This window comes from Capra hircus, chromosome 4 (assembly GCF_001704415.2).
Source record: "Capra hircus breed San Clemente chromosome 4, ASM170441v1, whole genome shotgun sequence".
Taxonomy (NCBI): domain Eukaryota; kingdom Metazoa; phylum Chordata; class Mammalia; order Artiodactyla; family Bovidae; genus Capra; species Capra hircus.
In genome coordinates this window covers 26544368-26568361 of record NC_030811.1, presented here as the reverse complement: position 1 = coordinate 26568361, position 23994 = coordinate 26544368, and the positions used below count along the sequence as shown (strand labels likewise).

The following is a 23994-nucleotide window of genomic DNA, read 5'->3' as shown; positions in this document are numbered from 1 at the left end:
GAGAATCCCATGGACAGACGAGCCTGGTGGGCTGCAGACCATGGGGTCGCGAAGAGTCGGACACGACTGAGCAACTTCACTTTCACGCATTGGAGAAGGAAATGGCAACCCACTCCAGTGTTCTTGCCTGGAGAATCCCAGGGACGGGGGAGCCTAGTGGGCTGCCGTCTCTGGGGTCGCACAGAGTTGGACACGACTGAAGCAACTTAGCAGCAGCAGCAGCAGCAGCAGCTGCATGAGGGTTCTTGGAGGTGTCCTGGTTTTGCCACAGGGTGTTTGGCAAAAAACGTTACTTCATTAACTGTCTGTTTTGACCAGAAGAGAGGATGAAAGTGATGATGAAGATCCACTAGGATGATGGAAGGGGGTCTTGGTCTTCACATATTCACATATACTCAGGCCCATTCCTGCAGTCCAGATAACCAGGGACTAGAGCCCAGCCACACGCTGGTTAGGGCCTGCAATAAAATCCCTTGATCTGCTGCCCTTGAGGCTGTGCTGATGCCAGTATTTGGCATACCTTGTACCTCATACTAAACATGAACCAGAGCCAGGCCTGGCCTTGAAGGAGCCCTCAATCTAGGTCGATGGGGAAGACCTATCTACATGCATTAACCGGACCTAGCCAGATTATATCCTACTGTCCAGTGCTTACTGAGAATCCCAAGGAGGCTGCTCTCAGTATTGACTAGAGCTGGGATAGGCTTTCAAGAGGGGGGTTTTAAAGGGGAAGGTGTGGGCAGTAAGGGAATTACAGGTAGCAAACAGCTTGAGCAAAGGCCCAGAGAAAGGAAGGTTCCCAGTGTGTTGGAGAATTGAGAATAGTCTAGGGTGATGCCCAGAGCACACGGAATGAGGGAAGTAAGGCTGGACAAATCACAAGAGTCCTGAATGCCAGGCCCAACATTTGAACTTTACTATCGGCTTTGGGAACCTTTTAACTGGCGTCAGGGAATTTGAAAAGTTTGAGCTTGGGGAATGACATGTTATAAAAAGATAACTTGGGTGGCAGAAAGGAGTGAATGGAAAAAGGAATTGGCTAGAGAGATGTGAAAGCCATTTGCAAAGGTCTAGGTGAAAAACATTGAACCCAACAGCCTTCTGAAGCTGATGTATGGGCTGGCCCTCTCCTTCCCCTTTCAGGCCCCAGCATGACAGGGTGAGGACTGTGGGCCATGCCTTCTATTCTCATTAACACATAGCAGGGTAAGCCTGGAATCCTAAAAACGTTGACTTTGTTACTGAAACCCTGAACAAACAGATACATACAAGCCTTGAAGTGAAGTGGCTCAGTCGTGTCCAACTCTTTGTGACCCCATGGACTGTAGCCCTTCAGGCTCCTCTGTCCATGGGATTCTCCAGGCCAGAATACTGGAGTGGGTAGCCATTTCCTTCTCCAGGGAATCTTCTCAACACAAAGATCAAACCCAGGTCTTCCGCAATGGTCTAAGCCACCAGGGAAACATCAACAAATACTTATTTCCAAACTGTCAACAGTTATCCCTGGAAAACAATTAGATACAATTTAACATTGTAAAATTGACATGTTATTTTATGTTTGATTTTTTTTTGCATTAGGAAATATTTTGATAAAACATCCCTTTTTACAATTAATTTTTATTTTCATCAAAGTGATACACAGTTTTAAATGACAAAAAGAACTAAAAGGCCTTAAAATATATATATATATATATGTACGCCAGAGGCAACACTCCATGTTCTTTTTTCTGGTATGTATGTGTATTATTCTAAATAATAGTCATATTATTTCTTGAGTTGAGACATTATCACAATTTTTAATAACTCAATTTCTATGTTTATATTGTTATAAACATAAAATTTTTATAAAGGTAAAACTTGTTCACTGCCACGACGAGTGGGTATGGTTAATCCTTGCTTTTTTTTTCTTCTACTTTTTAAGGAGTAATCACCGGTTCTACCCAATTCTGGAAGACCCCTCGAGGTACTCTATCCCACAAGCTCATGCCACATCCCCTGTGTCCTCCAGATGTACTGCACAGCCCCCGTCCTGGGCCCTCCTCCTGTCCCCAAGCTCCCTACAGTGGGTTCTCTGTCTCCTGAACCCCACAGCCACTTATGTCTCAAGTTTTCCTGTCTCATTTCTTTGGGGAACAACCTTCAGAGCGTCCAAAGAAAGTGTGCACAGGTAGCCGGCTTTTACAGCCCTCAAAGTCTGAGGAGGTGTTTATTCTGTCCCCACACTTAATTGGCGTGGGTATCATTTCCTGGGCTGGGGAGAGAATTCTAGGCTGAAAGCATTTTCTCTCAGAGGTTTGAAGCCTCTGCTCCATCATCATCTAGCCTCCAGGCTTGCTTTTGAGAAATCCAGTAATGATTTCCAGTTCTTTGTATGTGACTTTTTTTTTTTTTAAACCCTTTCTCAAATCCTTTGGGATCTCTGCTTTACCCTTAGTGTTCTGAAATTTTACAAAGCTGTGTCTTAGCATCCGGATCTTTTTTCTTCTGTTCTGCTGGGTATCTAATGGGCCTTTTCAATCTGAAACTCATGGTTTTCAGTTCTAGAGATTTACTTGCAATGTGTCTGATAATTTCCTACCTTGTGTTTTTTCTAGTCTCTAGAAATCTCTTTTATCAGAGGTTGGATCTCTTAAGGTTTCCTACTTTCCATCTTTTAATCTCTTCTGCTCTCTAGAAGGTTTCCTTGACTTTACCGTCTCCTCTTTCTGTGGAATGTATTTCATCTATTTGATTTCTTTAACAAATTTTCTCTCATTTTAATAAAAGTATCCGTTTGTATGATACAAATCTTTTCTGTCTCTGAAGATATTAGAGTTAGGGCCATTTGTTTTTGTTTCTGCTCCCCACGTTGTCTGTTGCCTCTAGTTCCTTGAGAGTGAGGCACTGAAACACAGCTGCTGGGCTGTGCAGGGCAGAACTGGGCAGCCTGCAGGCCTCAGGGTGGTAAGTATCAGGACTGCAGGCCTGATACTGTCATTGTCTCCACGCCCCCGGCCCCTCCCCTCCCCACCCACCAGATGCCTTATAGATCTTCTCTGTGGCTTCTCCAGGTCAGCTTCTCAACACAGTGGATGAACTTCAGGTGTCTAGTCAACAAAGGCCTGGGTATTGGGATTGGTAGGACCTACTGGTCCAGTCAGTTGAATACAAACTGTCAGCTAACTCCTATCTTTCGCTTCTTCCTCTCATTCTGCAGTAGCTGAGCCTCCATGCCCTGAGAACTCCAGGACACAGGACGTGCAGCTTCCCCTTCTTTAATGTCAGAACCACTTTATGTATGCTCTGCATCTCCCAGAAGTATACTGGGTTGGCCCAAAAGTTTGTGTTTTCCCTAAGATGCTATTTAAAAACCCGAATCAACTTTTTGGCCAACCCAATATATTGCCATCTCTTATTCATATCTCTTTTTTTCTCCTTCACTATAATTTTTGTTTTATGAGGAAGAAGAATTTTATATGTGCATTTATTCTGTCTTATTTAATTGGAAATTCTTTTTTTTTTAATGTCATGTAAAATTGTCAGTTTTCCTTTCTTTGGAAGGACTGCCCTTTTCTGAAATTATTCACTTCCTCCTCTCTTTCTACTAAACACTTCTTTTTACTGTGAAATAATAGTGACATTAGGAGGTAGTTGGGATTTTTTTAAGTTGCCCCCAGAATTTATTTAAAATTCCTACTGGTCTATGAAATCTAAAATCATAAAATTAACGACCTAGGCTTTAGGGGAAAAAAAAAAAAAGCTGACCCAGAAGAGAGGGACAATGGCCAGAAGGCAGGCTAAGTTTAAGGGAGAAGTTTTTTCAAGCTGAGAGAAACTTGAGCATAGGCAGAAAGAGGGTTGAAGTCAGTGTAGCAGAATATCCAAGAACATGAATGGTGGTCCCTCCTAGAGAGGAGGGCAGTCAGAAGAGACAGGCTTGTTGGGAGGAGAATTCGTCCCTGAGGGGTCTGTGCGAGCCTCCTAAAGTTGGAGAGAGGCAGGCAGGCGGGGTCATCTCTTGGCGCATTGGGGAGGCCCTGTTCTGAGGCATGTTTCTGTACCTTCTCCACATTCTCTTTCCTGATAGTCTGTTTTAAAGAATTAAAATGGGGTGGGGAAAGGGATGTCTTTGTGCCTGGACAGTGGGTATGCAGTTACCTGCGGCTGCAGACAGTGAGGGCTGGAGCTGATTGCCCTGTCCAGCCAGCATCTGGGAACCTATGCCCAGCACTGATGGTCTCCCCTTGTCTCCCCAGGACTGGTCCAGATCCCTGTGAGCATGTACCAGACTGTGGTGACCAGCCTCGCCCAGGGCAACGGGCCGGTGCAGGTGGCCATGGCCCCTGTGACCACCAGGATATCGGACAGCGCAGTCACCATGGACGGCCAGGCTGTGGAGGTGGTGACATTGGAACAGTGACATGCAGCCATGCCATGGCATCATTTTCTAGTCTACTTCAAAATTTTTTACACGTTTGCAGAGGTGCAATCAAATGGAATTAAGTCTCTCGACTTTGGAAGAAAAGTTTTGTTAACCTTTTTTTTAAAAAGGAAGAAAGGCAGTGGATTTTGGAATTGCATTTTTTAAAAAGCACCACTCTTGATTTTCTGGGATTGGTGGAAACAGATACTGCGTTGTCAACTTCACGGTCCCGAAAAAGCCAAATTGTGGCAGGACTTCTTTCTGCGGAAACGTGTGTATACTTCGGTGTGTGTATGTGTGAGTGTGAATATATGTATATGTGTACATATGGATATACACATTTACATATATATATAAAGTATATATATATATGTGTATATATATATATATATATATAAAAGAAACCCGCATGGAATTATCTGTATGAAATCAAGGTGAGCTGTGGAAAAATAATTCACCCAGTTTAGTGGGTGTAGGGTACGTGGCCAGACAGCCACCTGGTTTTGTTCATACCAGGGTCATGCGTTGAGCTACTGACAAACTCAGGCAGAGGTGACCACGCCCTTCACCAAAGCTGCCTCCCAGTGGCCACCCAGAACTCTCCCTGCTGGACTCACCTGAGAACGGAGGTTCCGGATTGGGGTGAGGTCCAGAAACTGTGCTTGCAAGATCAAGGGGCCACGTGGTCTGGCAGCTGAGACGCTCCTCGGGCTGGCCCAGATGCTGACCTTGCCACAGGCAAATGAAATGTCTTTAAAGCTCCCAGGCAGGACCGAGAGGGTTTTCTTCAGCCTCCCATCTCCTCCCCTCCCCAGGAAACCTTCTCGATCTCACGACTGTTAACCCGTCGCTTTGGTTTTAAGGTCAGTCCTCGATTGGTCATGTATATGAACTGAAGGTGACAGAAGTATTAAAGGTTTGAGGAGTGTGTGCGTGTGCTTGTGGGTGTGTGCATTGTGGAGAGAGAATGAGGGGGTGAGAGGAGTTGGAAGGGGAAAGGAAGGAGGGAGAGAAAAATCTTTTAAAGACCAGGGTGCACCGATGGGAGCAACTTTTTCCCTTCCTGTGACTTCCTGTAGCTTAACAGAGGAGACGAGAACTGACAGGGGCTCCTGGCGTGAGAAGGCTGGCCACCAGACTGAGGAGCATTGGAGAGAAAAGGGCTGAGGGTGCTTCCTAAAGTTGGAGAGATCAGGCCCGATCTCAGAAGGGACCTTGCAGCTGTCCCAAGGTGCATCGTGCTAGGCCCAGGCCCCACAGCTTCCTTCTCATGGCTGTTAATTGGTCTGGGTGTTCTTTGTAACAAAATTCTGTGATTTCTCAGTCACAAGCCCTGAGTCTCCAGGGGTTAAATTCACCTGACTTTTTGACAGGCCAAATCTCTGCTCCTTGAATACAGGGACGACTCTTCCTCACTCCTCCTGGGCGCCCCCACCCCCACCCCTGCCACTCCCGTGTGTGACTGTGTATTTAATGTTTTTTTTTTTTAACGCGACATTAAAAAGATTCTTCACATCTTGCTCAGCCTTTGAGAAAAGTTTCAGATTCTTGTATTTGCTTGTTTTATATAAAACTATCCAGTGTTCTTTGTATTTTTTTTTTTCCTGTACGTAATGGGGGGAGGGAAGGGAAATTTACATAAAACAGTCCTAGTTCTACAATTTGTTATTTTTTTAATTATCATTTTTTATCATCGTTGTGAAACTGTCCAGGGGCTTTAAAGTCCGTGTTCCTTTGTGGTGAAATACCCTCCTGATAGTTTGAGAAATTGCCAAGAAGAAGAAGAAAAGCAGAACCCCAGTAGCAGAGCATGGATTCTGTGTCGTTTTCCATTCTGTCTATTACTGCCTCATTCAATAAATAGTTAACAGTGTGGCAACAGGAAGTGGACTGTTCATCTGTGGAGGAGCACTTAGCCTCTTAGGAGCTCTCTTTGGGGCTGGCTTATTCCGCTTTGGAAAAGGAATAGGTGCTTCTATTCAAGCTCAGTGATCTTTGAACCGTGTTCCTTGATGTTGCAGAGCCCTATAAGGGGAGTGCGGGAGTGGAAGGGGGTGGTTCCTGCCTGTCTTCCCTCACCAGAACGTCTCTGTTGAATCAGTTTTACAAAATGCTGTCCAGGGGAGTTATGGCGGGGGGCATCTAGTTTAAAAATTCCTAAAGATGGTTTGAAAACCTCTTCTCTGGAGTTCCTTTTTTAGGGGTTAATTGCATTCCACATTAAAATCAGGGTGGGTGGCGGTACTTGTCCATCTGTGTCCTCCCCACGTGAGTGTTGCTCAGTATTGCAGTGGATTTTCCTTCTTGAAGTGGGGGCCCCTGCCTTTGTTCCCTTGAGGCCTCCCTCCTTGGCTTCTCTCGCAGCTCACTACTTTAAAGTGGCAGCTGTCATTCTTCTACCCGTACCTCCTGCCACACCCCCAGCTTCGGGCCCTTGCTAAACCTCCCAGTGGTTTTGCACTCCCACGCTTGTGCCCACTGCTTTCCTCAGCTCAAAATGATGCTCTCCTTGCCACCTCCATCACCCCTTTCTTTCCTTTTGTTAGGGTTAGGGTCTGTTTCCTGTAATAAAGATTACAATAGTTGAATGCGGGAGGCCAGACATGTTTTCCTTGCTGACTGGCAGTGGCTCACTAAAGCCAGGGCCACCCTTCTCCCTTCTTCTTACCCAAATGGCATATCATCATCTATCGTCACCAGAGAGGGTGAGCCAGAGAAAGGGTTGGTGGCAGCCAGATCAAACAGACATCATTGCCATTGGGCACCCCTGCAACAGATGGTTGTCTAGAGTACCGCTGTGGGGATGGTGTCTCTGCATCGGCAACAGTAATTCTGTTTGCCTGGCAAGACCCAGACGCTGCCTGTTCAGCATGTGTTGAAACTCTCTTTGGTGGGGCTGATGGAAAACTTCACTTCCGTTACTGCCCAAATCACCAGCAGGCTGCTGACTCAGCTGCCTACAGGGCCCCTGCAGGTGGAATCAGTGAGTAAAGGGGAAGCCGTTCCATTGTGAGAGGGGAAGGAGTGATGGAGATGGGCACAGTGAAGAGCATGTCTAAAGAGAGTGGCCTCTCCTGAGTGCTAGTGGACTGTTCCCATGGAGGAACATGGGCCCTGCAGTCCTGTCTTTTTAAATTTTCCAGAGAAACTGAGGAGTCCAGATTTGTGCATGAATCTCCTGATTTCAACAACAAATTAAAAGTCTTTTACATAGTCTGCCGGCAAAAGAAAACCCACCTGTAGACCAGCTCTGGCCCCAGGCATCAGTTTTACTTTAGTGAATGCCTACCATGTGCCAGGTGAATGAAGCATAGCAGTTGCCCAAGAAACAGGATGAGATGAGATGTTTTTGTGTGACCAGACTGCGGCAGCCCAGTGTGATAAGGTGCCATCTGGACAGAGGGATGTGGCAGCAGGGGTTCTGTTACCTCATTTTATCTGCTCAAGCGTCCTCTGCAATAAGTAGTTTATCATCTAGGCTCCAGACAAGGATCTGGTGCTCACCGAAACCAAGACCCCAGGCTCGGAATTCTTGGCTTTAAGTCCTGCATCTGAGAAGATCCATTGGCGATGCTGGTGACCAGTGGAGCCACCTGAACTGAGATGAGTGAGCCGAGAACCAGAAGGGCAGGGAAGAGAAGGGGCTGCTCACCCTGTAAGAAGAGCCCCAGCTGCCAGTGAGCCCTGGGCCTCACTCAGACCCAGACAAGGCTCATTTCCTGCCACTTGTCATGTCGAAGAGGGCCTGTTTCTGCATTTACCTTCCTTCCCATCTGCTGCTGTTCCTCTTCTCTCCTCTATCAGCACCCCTCCCAGCCCCCTGCAAAGCATCAGCTGTGGATGGGGTAACTCTGGGCCTGTGGTAGGTCCTTTTGGTATCGGGAGGAATGTCAAAGCGTATCTGGAGCAGAGGCTTCGTGGGCTGAGGAAGACAAGCCCACATATCCCCTTGCACCTCCATCTCAGTGGGCTGTGGGCCGCCCAGGTCATCAGGCCAGGCCAGCCTGTGGCCTCCGCACAGCTTGTTCTCAGATGCCAGCGTCAAGGACACCCATTAGTGCATCCCATCTGGCCTCTGCTGTTTGCTACAGGTTGGCAGCTGTTGGAGAAGATCCACCCGGGACAGTGGAGACAGCCCAGAGGAAGGAGGAGCACAGAGCGGGGAGATAACGGCGTTAGGCCTGGACTCTGAAATAGCTGGAGACACAGAGCAGGGAGATGACGGCGTTAGGACTGGACTCTGAAATAGCTGGAGAATTCTGCTCCCACTGCTGCTGGGCCCCTGAATGAGTCCCCAACCCACTCTGAATTTGAGTTTCTCCCTCCTGAAAAACCAGTGGGCTGTTAGTGGATGTTTGTTGAGTACTGGAGTGTATTTCTGCAGAGTTGGAGATGGGGAGGCAAAGGTACCAGGATAATACTCATCTGCAGAGCAGGGCCAGGACCCCCAAAACCCAGTTCTTACCCAGAGCCACCTTGTAAGGCAAGGGCAGGCCTGCGCCCTAGCCCTGTACAAAGGCCTTCCTAGCTCTGGTTTATGAGAACCATGGCCTGTCTGCAGTTAAGAGTGTTTATGTGGTAGCAGTTAGAATAGTGAGCACTTGTACCGCTCTTACAGTGTGCCTTGTTCTAAGAGATTTACGTATACATTAAGTTATTTATTAGTCTTTGCAAAAGTTCTGTTACTATCCCTACTTTACAGATGAGCAAACTGAACCACAAAGAGGTTAAGAGGTAGCTTATTTAATACTTGGGGAGGGGAGCTAGAAATATTCCCCAAACTTAATGGCGCTTGTCAATAAAATTGTTGGTGTTAACTTAACTGGGTCTCAACTCAAATTTCTTCTGAATTTATTTACCCTTTAAGAAACTAATAATTATCAGTTATTAAATGGCTGCTCTGCACAAGACACTATGCAAAATACTTTACACCTTTATTTCTAATCCTTTCCACAACCTCAGATGGATGTTAGATTGCACTTTATAGGTGTGGGAGCTGAGCCCTGGCCAATCCCGAGAACTAATGAATGGAGAGCTGGGGTCAGACTACTAAGCCTGCCTCCAGAAGCTCAGCTCTTTGTGCCAACCTCTCGGGGGACAGGTGACATAAAATGAGCTGCACATCTGGATTCCCATGTTTTATATACATAATTTATGGCTGTGCTGGGTCTTCACTGCCATGCAGGCTTTTCATTGCAGTGGCGTCTCTTGTTGATGAGCACAGGCTCTGACACGCGGGCCTTCAATAGTTGTGGCACATGGTCTCGCGGCTCCCAGGCTCTAGAGCACAGGCTCAGTAGTTGTGGCGCACTAGCCTGGTTGCTCTGCAGGATCTTCCCGGATCAGGGATTGAACCCATGTCTCCTGCATTGGCAGGCGGATTGTTTACTACAAGCCACTAGGGAAGCCCCTAGATTCTCATTTTTCAAGTAACCTCCAGCTGAGTCCTGAGCTCAGCCCACATGCAGCCTCTCCCAGTGGTCAGTGTGTTCTGAGCAGGAACTAATTTAACCCAAGTGTGCCATACCAGGCGCATCCTTGCAGTGGCTGGGCTTTTTCATCACATGCACACACCCATGCACGCACGCACACACACATTCATCACTTACACGCACATACACACCCAAACATACATAGGAACTTGTATACAGGCAAGCAACCAGTACATCCCACTGAATGAGAGACCTTAGTTTCCCAGGGGTTCCTTATTTAATCAGGAAAAACAGAACCCCCAAAACATCCATTCCCACATTCTCATTACTTCCAAATAGTTCTGCAAAAATCCAATGTTAACTTTGTTAAATGTAAAAATAATGTTTGACGTAAAAAATGTTGATTTTATTGCTAAGAAAAATCAGCCCTGTGAGATTGTCCCAAGGGTGAAGAGTAGTGAAGTTACTGGTGTTCGAACACATTCTTGAGTATGAACAGTCACGTTAAGGTTTTTTTTTTTGTCTGCACTGCATGGCATGCAGATCATAGTTCCCAGACCAGAATTCAAACCTGTGCCCCTGCAGCAGAAGCTCAGAATCCTAACCAGAGGACCACCAGAGATGTCCCACATTATGCTTTCTTTTAAAAACCCCAGGGGATACTTCCCTGGCATCTGAGTGGTTAAGGCTCCAAGCTTCTACTGCAGTGAGCACAGGTTCAACCTCTGATCAAGGAACTAAGATTCCACATGCCAGGAAGTGTGGCCAGAAAATTAAAAAACTAAGTTAAATTTTCTTAACAAAAGCCCCCAGGGCCCAAAGGCAGAGATCAGTTGATGTTAAAACCCAGGGAGCTCTGGGCAAGGAAGCCAGGCCAAATCTTGGCAAAGCTGGGTTGTGATGTCTTCAGTTAAGCCTAAACCTCAACCAGTCTTTCAGCTCCCCCGGCCCTTGTGTGCAAGGGACTTCTAAAGCTGGGAGGGACATGAGCCACCACCCATCATTTAGGCCATGAAGGTTAAGCATACAGGCACAGAGAAGCCCAGGGCCCTGTGACTGGTGGCATTGTACCCAGACTTCGGACTCGGTGGAAGTCATCCATACCCTCGCGGCCCTCTACTCCCTGAGTGCCTCCTCTGGCTTTCCCATTCAGACTCTCAAAACCTGAAATATTTTTCTAGTTCCCTTACCAGTACTATTTTTATCTAGAGCTTTTTCTTTTTTTAATTCACAAGAGTAAAATTAAGAGAGACGAAAGACAGAATAGGATTCTTTATCCTAATCCACAGTTCTCATCGGTACAAAACACTGGTTAAACTATGGACAACAGACGTTTCTGGAGATCCTATATCACCAACAGTGTGGAGTCGCTTGCCTCTCCCAATGAAGTGGCTGAGTCGGGTGTCACTCCTGTTCCGCAAATAAGCCAACGGAGCTGGCTTGGTCTAGGCCGAGCATCCTGACTGTGAGTCCTGGCCTCAGTGTCCCGTCCATGCCCCGGCATTGCCCGGCCCACCTGCACAGACTGAATGAGATGGCACCAAAAGCTCCTGGGGTCCACTGGTGATCAAAACCGTTCTGGATGTGAACAGCAGAAATCCGGAGGCGCCTGACAAAGACGGGCCGGTGTCCTCGGAACCCAAGCTTGCATTCCCCAACCGGCAGGGGTGGTGTCGGGGAGGACACAGCTGATTGGCCCGCTGGAGTCACGTGTATCCGGACTAATCAGCCTTGGGGTGGGGTAGGCTGGCTGTCCCATAGGTAGAGCAGCCCTTGCAGGCGCTGGGATATGGATCCACCGCATGGCAGTTGCCATCGTTTCCACCGAAGCTGCGTCAACCAGAAAAAGGTGAAGCTGGGATCCCAACAGCTTCCCCACTGCCCTACATTGCCTCTACGAAGATCCTCCTGAGTCTGTGAATGTCTTAAGTCAGAAAATTAGGAGTGATTGGGTAATCAATAGTGTGCCCCGTCTCCCTGCTCCCACTACCCCCAATAACCTCAAGGTTTTTAAAAAGTTTTAATGATACAAGATTTACATTCTATTAAGTGCACTCACTTTAAAGTGCATAAGTCAAGGGGCTTTAGTGTATTTACAATGTTGTGTAACCACTACACAACATTTTCGAATTTCACATTTTCATCATCCCCATAAGAAAGGGTTTTTTTTTAAACATTTTTCTCCAAAAATAATTTGACGCAGGTTATATAAAGGATGTGCGCAATGAGATTTTTTTTAAAAAGGAACTCACGACCAAATAAAAGGAGGTCACACGTTTGCCAACTGTGGGGTCAACATAGTGATATGATTAAGGTTCCCGTTTTGCTCGCAGTGAAGGGGTTCCTGTAACTAGAAGAAAGGAACAAGTCATCAGTTATTCAAAAGAAAGCAGCAAAAAAAAAAACTTTTTTAAGTTTAATGGTAACTACATTCAGCATCTTCCACATTTTTTAAAGCATTGAGCATTACTTTAAAGTAATGCTCTGCCATAAGTGTTGGCTGAAGCTTGATCTTCAGGATCAACCTTCCAGGAATGGAAGTCTCCCCCTGCACTGGCTCCAGTGGGGCTTCTCAGGGTGAGAGGTTGGCTAGAAAACAAGGCCACAGGCTTGGGGAGGGCAGTGGAGGCCACAAGGAAGACTCCTTCCCAGCCTGGGCACCCAGCCCAGCTCCATCAACAGAGACACTTCAGGAGGGTCTTATGTGTGTGCTTTCAATTTTGAAATTATTCTGGGAGAGGCTGTAGGTAATTATTTGCAGATCGCTAGGAAAAGGGAGGAGGAGAGACCAGCATGATGAGCAGCTGACCACTGTGAGTCACTTGAAATGGTGCAGCTGGAGGCTGCTCGGGGGTCACCCATTCCCTTGTCATTGGGAAACACAGCTGAGGACATTCAACCCCTAGGTTCTCTAGAGAACCACCAATCATAGGAGCCTCTCTCCTCCACTAGGGCTTCTTGTTTAGTCACTGAGCTGTGTCCGACTCTTTTACAACCCCATGGACTGTATAGCCCACCAGGCTCCTCTGTTCATGGGATTTCCCAGGTAAGAATACTGGAGTGGGTTGCCGTTTCTTTCTCCAGGGGATCTTCCCAACCCAGGGAGCAAAGCTGAGGCTCCTGCATTGGCAGGTCGATTCTTTAGAACTGAGCCACCAGGGCTTACTAAGAGGCAAGACCAGCCCACCTGCCTCCAAGCACCACTCCAGCTGATCCTTCCCCAATTTGTATAAGACCTGCAGGGAACTGGAGAGGCGCTATTGGGGTCCTTGGAATTGAGGAAAGTGCTTATAACTAACAGGATTTCTGCTAAACCAGGCTCCACCCCCTATTCTAGAGGCTCTGGACCACACCCTCATCCCCAAATACTGCAGGTCCTGCCTTCCCTCTGAGCACGGCAGAGGGTGAAGTTGAAGTCAGTATTGAGACTGAAGCTTCACGTGGTCTGGGCCTAATGATGCACCATATTTACAAAGCTATGGAATTCACTCAAAACCTCATTAAGGAATTAGAAGGGAGAGTCAACAGAACAAGGCAAAGGCAGTGACTGCGGAAAGTAAAACCCACCTTGTGTTTAAACCCACCAAGGCAAGATACCTTTGGTTACATAAAAGACACCTCAGACTTGTGGGTTCATCAGTGGCAATGAAGGGTTCTGTTTCCACACAAGGGGGTGCTTCTTCGGGCATCTCACCTCCCCTGATAATCTTCACAGGAAGTTGTCCTTGTTCTCCTGGCCCAAAAGGCTTCCAGCTCCCGCCCCTCCCCCATGTCACCTTCCCAGGAGCGCTGAGGAGGCAGAAGCCTGGCTCCCAGAAGAGAGAGACCTCCAGGGCAGGGCAGATAACATCAGGGGGTGCGGAGCACACACATTAGACCCTCCAGAAGTGTCTCTGTTAATGGAGCTCAGCTGGGGGCCCAGGCTGAGAAGAGGGAGGCTTCACTGCTGCCTCCATCACCCTCCCCAAGCCAACTGTCTCCCTTTCCGCCGGGCCTCTTACCCCGAGAAGCCCCTGTGGAGCCAGTGCAGGGGGTGACTGCCAGTCCTGGAAGGTTCAGGTCAGCCATCGGCCAACACTTGGGGCAGAGCTTTGAGAACCCTTGTATGAGACTAATCCACCATCAGAAACCCGCAGCCCACCAGCCCTTCCGCCGCAGCAACTGGCTTTCCAGCGTCTGGTGTTTGAGAAGAGGCATATCTGCCATGCGTGCAAAACTCGTGCGTGAATTTGCAGTTTGTTCACCATAGCAGCACTTACAAACATTTAAAAAGCTGTGTGTGTGGCTTCCCTGGAGGTCCAGCGGCTAATAATCTGGCCTGAAAGGCGGGGCCTTGGGTTCAATCCCTGGTCAGGGAACTAAGATACCACAAGCTACAGGGCAACTAAGCCCAAATGCCTTAACTAAAGAGTCCGTGCGCCACAACAATCCCATATGATGCAATGAAGGCCCAGCATGCTGCAACCAAGACCCGATGCAGCCAAATAAATAAATATTAAAAACAAAACTGAGCTAACACCTAGATTGTGGTCAAGGAGCTTAAGGAGATGCAAGAGACCCCCTTCCCACCTTGGCTGAGGAACCAGCCCAAGTCTAAACCTGACATGTCACAGTCATCTGGTCTAGCCCCCATCTAAGGTCCCATTCCCCGCAGCACCCCAACACCTGGGTGTAACATCTCCAGAGACGGAGAGTTAACCCATCTTAAGTCACAGCCTGACTTACCCGTCAGGAAGTTCTGTGAGACAAACAGAATCTGCTTCTCTGTAAAGTCTTTCCGTTGTGTCTGGGGCCACAAATACTTGAAAACAGCTTTCACATTCCCACTCTTTTTCATGGCTAAATTCTCCAGTTCCAATATTTCCTAGAGAGTGGTGAGCTGTTTCTAATTACAAAGTGGACTAGATGTCCTGAATGACCCTCCCAGGGAAAACCAAAAGAGCTGCATTTAAAAAATATTTTTAAAAACACATCTTTAAATGTATTACTGAGCTTGCAATAATCAATCCACAAATGGGAACCTTGCTCCCTGGACTGTCATTGGTCTGGTCCAGCTCACTGCAGGTGCTCTGAAGACGGCACCAGACCCTGACTGAGGCACAGATACAGTCTATCCACACCCACCCATCCCCATCCCCCATCCCACCCCCCTAACACCACCCACCCCCATGACCTGATGCTGTCCCTCCCTCAGTGTCGTTCCAGGTGAATATGTAGTTAACCGGAGTCATCAGCTCTTCCTTCCACCCGCATTTCATTACAGCCTGGTTTCCTCCATTCTTGCCCTTGTCCAACTGATTTTTCTTCTAATCGTAGGGTTTTACACTTTTCCTTCTCAGATGTCAACTTGGTGCTTCTCACCTATCACTCTGTCCTGGGATCTCTCAACCTCGGCTCTCTTGACATTTGGGTCAATCATTCTGTCGTGGGGAGCGATCCTGTGTGTTGTGGGGTGCTGACCGACATCCCTGGCCTCCACACACTAGATGCTGGTAAGCAACTCCCACTCCAGTTGAAATCAAGTGTCTCCATATTGTCCAGTGTTGCCCAAAGGGGCAAGAATGCCCCCACAAGACCACTGTTCTGGCTGTCCTAGATGTATCAACCACATGCTCCGGCTGTAGCCTATGGCAAATGACTGTGGTGGGAGCAGGATTGTGTCCTCCAGCCTGAGCAGAGGGGCGAGCCCAGGGTTCCTCAACCTCACCTCGCACTACTCCCTTCCCGACTCTTCTGGCATCTCATGGCTACAGCTTGGTCCTCCTGGAGCTGGCTGTTGCCTGAGTCCCTCTCCACGTGATCCTGTTCTCTAAGGCTCAATCTAGGTGCTACCTTTACTCAGAGCCCTGCCATGGGGACTATGCCTTCCTCTCTGGGCCCAGTGCCTCCTACCATCTCCACGGCACAGACCTGCCCTCCATCCACATAGCTATTCATACCTGTCCTGCCACCCCAGCTGAGCTGTATGTGCTGAAACAGGCCCCGTCTACACTGGCCGCCGGGCCTCCATCGGTGAGCCCAGCCCTTTGCATCAGGGTCCAACAGGGATATCGGTTGGCTCAAGGGAGCACCTCCCTTTGACCTAAGGGGCCGAGGGGCTACATGCACCATGAGTGTTCCTTCCAGTCCTGGGGAACTTGGGATCTGGGGATGAACAGGATCCTGGAGGTGCAAGCAGAGCCATGCAGAGTGTGGAAGCTGGAACCTGATACCCTGTCGCATTCCAGGGCCTCCCCATTACACCCTCTGTTACACACCTTGCTGGCCCTGGCATGAAGGTATGAGTGAGACCTTGCCGGGTCCCCAAATAGCTTTCAGCGGATGGAGAAGCAGACCTGCCAGCAGGTGCTTTCAATGAGGAGCCAGGACTGGGAGAGAGGTGTGTCCTGGGTGTTCAGGTAGCTGCCAGACCATAGATTCATGAGCACGGATAAAGGCGGGGGCAAGACCCCCCATGTGGGTTCTCCTAGCAGAACACAAAGAGAAGTCAGGAGCAGTGACAAGGGGCCAGCCTGCCGAGGCAGGCCAGGTCACACGAGGCCTCATAAACCATGTAAGGAGCTTGGGTTTATCCTGGGGTTGGGGAGGGGGGTGCCACGGGTCAGATTAGCACCGAGGACAATCCGGGGGCCGGGCTGAGAGGTAGCTGTGGAGACGGTGCCCAGGTGCCCCCCATCAGACCTGTCTCTGGTCTCATCACCCCAGCAACCATGGCCCCTGGAGAGGGCAGGGCCTCCGCAGTGGTTGAAGGGGCCACAGCCCAGGCAGCTCCTTTCCTGCGTGCAGAGCGGCGTTCACAGCCTCGGGAGGCAGATGGCCAGGGCTCTGCTTCCCTGGATGAGGTCAAGGTGCTTCGTCATCTGTCCTGATCCTGGCTGGCCCACGGCTGTGAGGATTAATTGAAATCACGAAAATACACACTGCAAGTTGCTCAAAGATCGGTAGCTTTCTCCCTGACTATATCTGTCCAAAGTTCCCCATCCCTACTCCTGATTTCCTCAGCTGTCCCCAAGACCCAAGATCATCTCATTCCTGTCTGTCCCTCCAGGCCTCAAAAAGCCAGCCTGGAGCAGGGAAGAGGCCTGGGATGCTTGATGCAGACAGCCTGACCTCCTGCCCCACCCACCTCCTCGGCTTTGATGATAATTCATTCTCATCGGGCCGTTTCCCCAGTGCTCACCCTGGAGCACCACACAGGGCCCCCACCAAGCGCAGCCCAGGCTGCCCCTCGCCACTCACAGGCTTAGGAACTAAGCCCTCCAAGGCAGGAGACCCATGTTCCCTCACGCATCTACCCAGGCCGTGTTTCTGGTTCTCACTCCAGTCCAGCCCCACAGCCTCCATCCATCCAGACCACCATTTCCTCCTCAAACCAATGCCCTGACCACTGCCCCCACCAGGGACCTGTGCCCGTGTCTCCTCTCTCCGTTCCTTCTCCACCTACTGCAGGTGGTCTTGCCAAATCACTCACCTGATCGCATCACTTCTCTGCCTTCCATGGCTCCCACTGCCCCCAGGTTCAAGGGCAAAATATAGCCCCTAAGGCCCTCAACAATGGCCTCTTGCCTTCCAGCCTGGCGTGGTCCCCAAGGAAATCTGGGCTTTCTCCAACAGGCTCCGTTCCTCCTCCTCATCCTCATCCAAGTCCCATGTCACTCAGCCCCCAGGGCTCCCACGTCCAGCAAGTGCCCCTCGCACCCTGCATGCTGCCTACTCCAGCTACACAGTGTGGCATGCCGTGAGTGCTTAAGAAATGTCCAGCACGAGGCAAAAATCCACACTCTCCCTGTGCCTGGCTGTAATTTGTCAGGTTTTCTAAACTCCTGTGAGTGACGGTCCCCTTCTCTTTCTTAAGAGCTTGGGCTCAGACGCTCTCCTCTGGGGTATACATCCTCAACAGCCTACACCTCCCCCACCCCGCCCAGACTTCCTCACTTAGCCCATCTCATGCTGAAAGGCTGCAGCTACATGGACCAGGGCAAGCCTGGAGTGGGCTGCCCGCCCCTGCCCGCCATCAGCCCCAGTGCCTGGAACCACTGACCACCCTGAGGGCAGGAGGCGGGGAAGGACAGCTAGAGCTACAGGGGACAGGGTTTTCCCAGAAATCGGGGGCTGAGCAGGTCTGGGGGCTTGGGAGCAGAGGGAAGGATTTTGCATCTGTATTTGTACAGTTCACTGAGTCAGAATACATGTGTGTGAGCACATGTGTACACACACACACACACACACACACACACACACACACACACACGGAGCTCTAGCCCCACTGCCCCTGAGCCTTCTGCAGAAGCAGGAAGTTCCCCAACAGGCCTGCCCCCAACTACTCTCCCACCTCCCCTGACCCAAGCCAGGTTCTTGACCCCAGGGTCTGTCTGAAGGAGCTCCCGCTGCAGCCTGGGCCCTGGGAAGGTGGGTGCCGTCTGTCAGCAGACCCTGAGGCACACCCGTCATCCACCCAGTGGAGAGCTGCAGCTGGAAGCAGGGCTTCAGCCCAGGGGCCACCAATTTCCAAGGGACCCGTTCCCCTATTTATGCAAATGGCTTAAACATCCTATCTCTGGGGCCTTTGTCCCACCCTCCCGTCCACCACTGTGTCAGGAAGGATGCCTGGGGACAGACGGCCAGTCCTCTCTCTGCCCTTATTCCCCCAGACAACAGCCTAAGGGAGAGACCTGCTCTCAGTGAGACAGGGAAGGGGGCCCTCCCCCGGGGCCTCAGAGCCCACCCTGAACAGAGGGCCTCCAGGTAAAGGGTGAGGAGGCTCCCCACCTAAAAGAGGCAGGTGAGGGCAGCGGACCCCCAGTGTCCCTCCTTCCTAAGCCCTGCAGCCCGCCCACTCCCTCACTTCAGCCTGGACCCCAGCCCTCTCAGTGGCACTGAGGGCCCCGGAGAATGGCTTGCCGGCTGATTCAGAGACCTGTGACCTAGGGGGGCGCAGGGAGACGCTGAGTTCACTTCCAGCTGCGCCGCCCTCTGCCACTGCCTGGTGGTCTGGGGGCCCCTCCTCCTCCGCAGCGGGGCAGCAGGTCTGGGTGGAGCATGGACCCTCCCTCGGCGGCTGGCGGCGGAGTTGCTGACTGAGCCCTCACACCATAGTTGGCAAGTCTAGAACCACCGGATCCCATTACCTCACCAGTGTGAGTTCTACCATTGCCAAAAATGGTGGGAGGCAGGCGGCGGCAGCAGACCTGGGACCCCGTGAGCTGGGGGAGGAGACAGGGACAGTTATCGTGGTTCACGGAGGGCTGGCGGGAGGCACCCTCCCCACGACTAGGATGAGGTCACTGTGGTGTCCTTCCTGGTGGCGGCCCTGGGGTAGAAGCCAGCCCCTCCTCAGGCCCTCCCTCTCCTCAAGACCCCTGTGCACGGCAGAAGGGAGACAGGGGGGAGGGGAGTGCAGCGATCAGGACTAGCCCAGGCCCCGAGGCTATGCCCACCCACTCTCGGGGAGACTCCACAGACAGGGCATCCCCGCTCCAGGCCACCAGCTGGTGGTTCAGCGGGAGATAGGTGTGCTAAGGAGGACAGAGGGGTGTGGGATCTGGGGCGCCTCTCTAAACCTCTGCGCGGGCTCGAAAGAAGAGACAGCTGAAGTGGCAGTACCAGGCACTCCATGTCACGGTCCCCTTTGATCCGGGAAGACCCCTCCCATGACAGTCCCTAGAGCTTAACAGTCACCAGCTGGGCGCTCCACTCCACAGGTAGGAAGGTACATTCTGTACATAATGCTCTTCCCTGTATGTGTCTGTGTTAGTGCCTCAGTCGTGTCCGACTCTTTGCGACCCCGTGGACTGTAGCCCGCCAGGCTCCTCTGTCCATGGAATTTTCCAGGCAAGAGTACTGGAGTGGATAGCCATTCCCTTCTCCAGGGGATCTTCCCAACACAGGGATCGAACCCTGGTCTTCTGCACTGCAGGCAGATTCTTTACTGACTGAGCCAGCAGGGAAGCAAAATACTTTTCCCTATCATCAAGCCCCAAAGACGCAAATCAGTCCACATGTGGGGTCTCTTCCCTAAGGACGGTCAGTGAACACCTGAGCAGGGCCTTCCCCCTCCTCCGACTGGGCTCAGGTAGCTACTGGCCCTTGACATCACTCATCTTGGCCGGTCAGTGGCAGGAATCGCCAAACCAGAAGCAGCTTATCCCGTCCACACAGAATTCCTCAACCAAGGAATCCACATACACCCACACCCGCCCCACCACTCCATACACTCCTGGAGGATTAGTGCAATCTGGTTCCCTAAGGTAGCACCTCCTCAGGCCTCCAGGTAACTTACCCCAAGGACAGCATGCACCTGAGTACCACATCCCCCAGATGTGGGCAGGCCCTTTCCTACGGAGCATGGAAGCGTCTTGGGTCCTCAAGTCTTCAATCAGCAGGGTGGCCCAACCTTCCATGGCTGGAAGGATCTATTTGCCCTACAGTCCCCCTGGGCAGTAAGTGGGCCCATTTCCAAACCAGAAGCCCAGGCTGGAGAAGCAGCTGTTTGGGAGACTGATCCCATCCCACAGGGCTGGGGGCCTGAGCAAGGGCAGGGAGACAGCAGCCACTGGGAAGAAGAGAGGTGCAAACAGAGCCAGGCCTTCCACTGCACCCCAGTGGGGTAGGGTGGCTGCAGCCCGGGGCAGGGCCAGCGGGCCTGGGCCTGGTTACTGGGAGAGGAGGCCCCACGGAGGGAAGTCTGCGTGGTGGTGACGGTGACGGCACTGAGGCCTGTGGGGGCACCAGCACAGAGTGGGCTCTGGGTCCAAGACCATTCCCAGGGACCAGCAACTTGGCCAGGAAGCCCCCGAGGCCCCCACCATCGTGTGTGCGTGTGTGCGTGTGTGCGTGTGTATGTGTGTGTGTTGGGCAAGGTCGGGCCCTTTCCACCTTCATCGGCCACGCCCGCAGGCTGCTGGGCGCCTGGGGAGGGGGGTCTTCTCTGCCTCCGGCGCGCTAGCACCGCAGCCCCACCAGCAATCAATGGAGCCAGATCACATTTCGCAGAGCCGGGCCGGGACTGGGATAATGGCGGGGATTGAATAAGCAAATGGAGTGTGGGGGAGGGGCGGGGAGTCTGGAAAATCCACTTCACACCGCCCCTCCAGGGAGCTGCCATCTCCAGCTGCCCCAGCACCCCCCTCCCCGGCCCGCCATCCCCGGCTCCCCGGACAAGGGGCCCTGCACTGGGAGGCTGACACCCGGGGAGTGGCTGCTCTTGAAAAAAACACCAAAATGGAGAGCAAAGTCCTTCCCAGAGACCTTCCCACTCCGACAAGAAAATGCTTTCAGCTGCAGCGGCAGAGACTTAAGTCAGGCTGCAGGAGTTCCTAGGGGACACAGGGCATTAGGATGGGTTAAACACCTCCCAAACTGAGAGATGCCTGCTGAATGGGTAGAGCCCTTCTTCCTCTGGGAAACACGCAGAGGATTCAGGCCCCCGTTGTAATGGGTGGTGAGGAACAAAGGTGAGAGCAGTTGGGAAGGCAAAATGGGGGCGGGGCCTTCCCCACCACACCCCAAGCTTGGGGAGGAGCGCTGGCTGCAGGGGTCCTATCCTGGGGTCCCCACTCCTGTGGGTGAACTCATCTCTCCAAGCCAGGAGGAGCTGGGGCCTCAACTGGGACTGAAACTAACTGGGGCCTGAAGTCTTCCCCAGGGGAATCCCTGAGCTGGGCCCCCAGAGGCGGGGCTGGGGGGCATGGAGGCTGGCTGGAGGCACAGAACCGGCCCCTCCGCACTCCCAACCGGCCGGGCTCAACAGAGGCGCCCACCTGGGCAGGTGTGCTGGTGGCGGTGGGGTGCAAGAAGCAGAGCCACAGGAAGAAGCGCAGCCCAGCTGGAGGCCACCCAGGGTCTGAGGGCCCACCGCAAAGGGCTGCCCTCAGGAAGTCCCAGGGACACGCCATCACACCAGCCACCTTCCAGCCCCGCCCCATCCCGGCCAGCCAGGGGTCAGCCCCTTGTCGCCGCCCCTCAAGGGCTCGTCCTGGAGCCCTTGAGTTCTGGAGGGGAAGGGCTGCAGCAGGTTGGCCATCTTAGGCCTGGAGCAGACACAGGAGGTCGAGGGCACAGGGCAGCAGCTGACCCGGGCAGAAGTCCTCCCCCTCCTGTCCTCAAACAAGCAAAAATGCCACTTTTCTCTTCGGGGGCTTGGAAGACCTTTTACCTAGGGACACTATCGCCACACCCAGGAGGGACTAGGAGGGGGCTCCTCCCAGGTAGGGAACCAGCGGAGAAATGGCCTGACCCATCCAAGGTGGTCCCTAGTTCCTGGGAAGGAGGGTTTGGGAGCAGCCCATGGGATCCAGCCATCCTCCACTGACTGACCACCTCAACCACACAACTCCGACCCCTCCATCACCACACCACCACTTCACTTCTTGGCTCAGAAACCAAAAAGGGCTCTAACTGGTACACACTATGTCTTTGCCTGAGGCTCGCCCTTCAGGGACAAGCAGCTCCATCAGGGACAAACCGCTCCATCAGGGGCAGGGCCAGTGACTTCGGGTCTGACAGCTCCCGGCTGGTCAGTATCCCAGGTCAGCTGACGGAGTTCTTGCTGACCACTGTCCCCGGCTGTGTCCAGGCTTCTCACCCTCATTCTCTGCTGTCTGGGGTACCCTTGGGAAGCCAGGCCTACAGATTCAGAGCTGAAGTGCCTCCAAGCCCTGGGGGACAGGGGGGCGCCCACAGCACAAAACCCATCAACGAGGCTGACCCCACACACGTTGTGGCTGAACTCGTGGAATGGGCTCTTCAGCTGGGTCTTTTCTCTCCAAGCCGCCTACTCTGTGTACCACGTGACTTCCCTACAGGGCTGGGATGGAGATCAATGAGAGGACTTACGTAATGTCGCCTGATATACCAATGACAGCAAAGGTTCAAAAATGACAGCCCCAATCCAGGGAGCCACATTCCAGCATGTGGAGTGTGAAGGGGACCATCCACCTCCACCCCAGAACCTTCCAGGCGCAAGGCCTGAACCACACCCCGGGACTCTAAGCTCACCAAGTATCCTGCTCATGGTGCCATCCAGACAACCCACTCCCTGGCAGGCTCTCCCCTCAGGGACGACAGCTCTCCCCGCCACCTCCGCACACACCCAGCCTGACCTCAAGGACACCCCCTTCCAGGGGCTGCCCCCCTCAGTTCCTGCAGCAGCAGGCCAGGCCCTGTGCTGCCAAGCAAGGTCCCACCCCAAGGAGGTGCTGGGAGCCAAGCCAGCACCCATGGCACCACCTTTGCGACCCATGGCACCGCCCAGCCTGGCCCACAGATGGTGACCACCCCTCACCCCCCACAGCTGTGGGCAGCCCCATCTGCTGGCCCAGCTCAGATTGCCGGGCTTCCAGCTCTGCTGTGGCCCTAGGCAGTGTAAGGCGATCCGGCTGCCCATGGGCCGCTGCGGCCCTCACTGCAGCTGAGCCAGATGGGCTAGGGAGCCCGTGAGGAGAATGGGGACCTGGACACAAGACGCAGGGGTAGGGGGGAGGTGAACGGCTGCGGCATCCTGCTTTTCCCATATTGGCACTGCACATGATTGCTCAGAGCGGAGAGACACAAGCAAAAATGTGCTAGTGCCAAAGTCGGCCAAGCAGATGGTAGTGGCGCGGACACGGGGTAGGGGACCCGCTGGAGGGACGTGGTACCTCAAGCATCGCTGCGGCGCCTGGAAGCAGCCCGTTTCCGACGTCCAGGCCCACTGGAGGTGGGGGAGGGGTGGCAAGGGAGGGTGAGGTGCTCCTGAGACACTCGCGGATCTGTCTCTGCTCTGTTTATGGCCCTTCGGTAATTCACTGACCGAGACTGTTCACAGTGAATTCTACCAGTGCCATACACAGAACAGGAGTCACGCTCTCTGGCCTCCAACCTGCAGAGAGACTCCCACTCCAAGGCCCAGCCTCCCACCCTCTAGTCAGCCGCCCCCTCGTCCCACCCAGCACCTTCACAAGTTCCACAAGCCATGTCTCAACCCAAGATGACCTCTGAGCTGAGGAGAGGCGCCCAGCTCCTGGCTTTGAAGAGGGTGCGGGGAGCGGGGGGGCAGTATCCAGATCAAGGTGTTTCCTATCTTAGCCTGAAAGCTGTCCGCAGTCCTCCTTTCCCCCAGCCCACATCCAGCTCAGCTGCCGGAGCCTCCTCTCTGCCCATTATGCCAGGCCCCAAATGAAC

At 52.2% G+C, this 23994-nt stretch overlaps 1 protein-coding gene and 3 non-coding genes across 9 annotated transcripts in view; 1 reads left to right on the top strand and 3 right to left on the bottom strand.

Moving 5' to 3' along the window:
• NRF1 (nuclear respiratory factor 1) overlaps window positions 1-9224 on the top strand; it is a 127293-nt gene extending 118069 nt beyond the window's left edge. For 3 of the 6 annotated variants that reach the window (XM_018046930.1, XM_018046931.1, XM_005679464.3), the window contains 2 exons: window positions 1922-1963; window positions 4236-9224. In XM_018046930.1, the coding sequence (XP_017902419.1) occupies window positions 1922-1963; window positions 4236-4399 (206 nt within the window). In that variant the 3' untranslated portion in view covers window positions 4400-9224. Of the gene's footprint in view, window positions 1-1921; window positions 1964-4235 lie in introns of those variants that run through there. The other 3 variants (XM_018046932.1, XM_018046933.1, XM_018046934.1) reach the window with 3 other exon arrangements.
• Window positions 18912-19015, bottom strand: MIR182 (microRNA 182). The gene has a single exon (NR_129614.1). It is a non-coding gene; the product is annotated as a microRNA 182 (primary transcript).
• MIR96 (microRNA 96) lies at window positions 23328-23430 on the bottom strand. Its single transcript, NR_129803.1, has one exon. It is a non-coding gene; the product is annotated as a microRNA 96 (primary transcript).
• Window positions 23575-23684, bottom strand: MIR183 (microRNA 183). The gene has a single exon (NR_129615.1). It is a non-coding gene; the product is annotated as a microRNA 183 (primary transcript).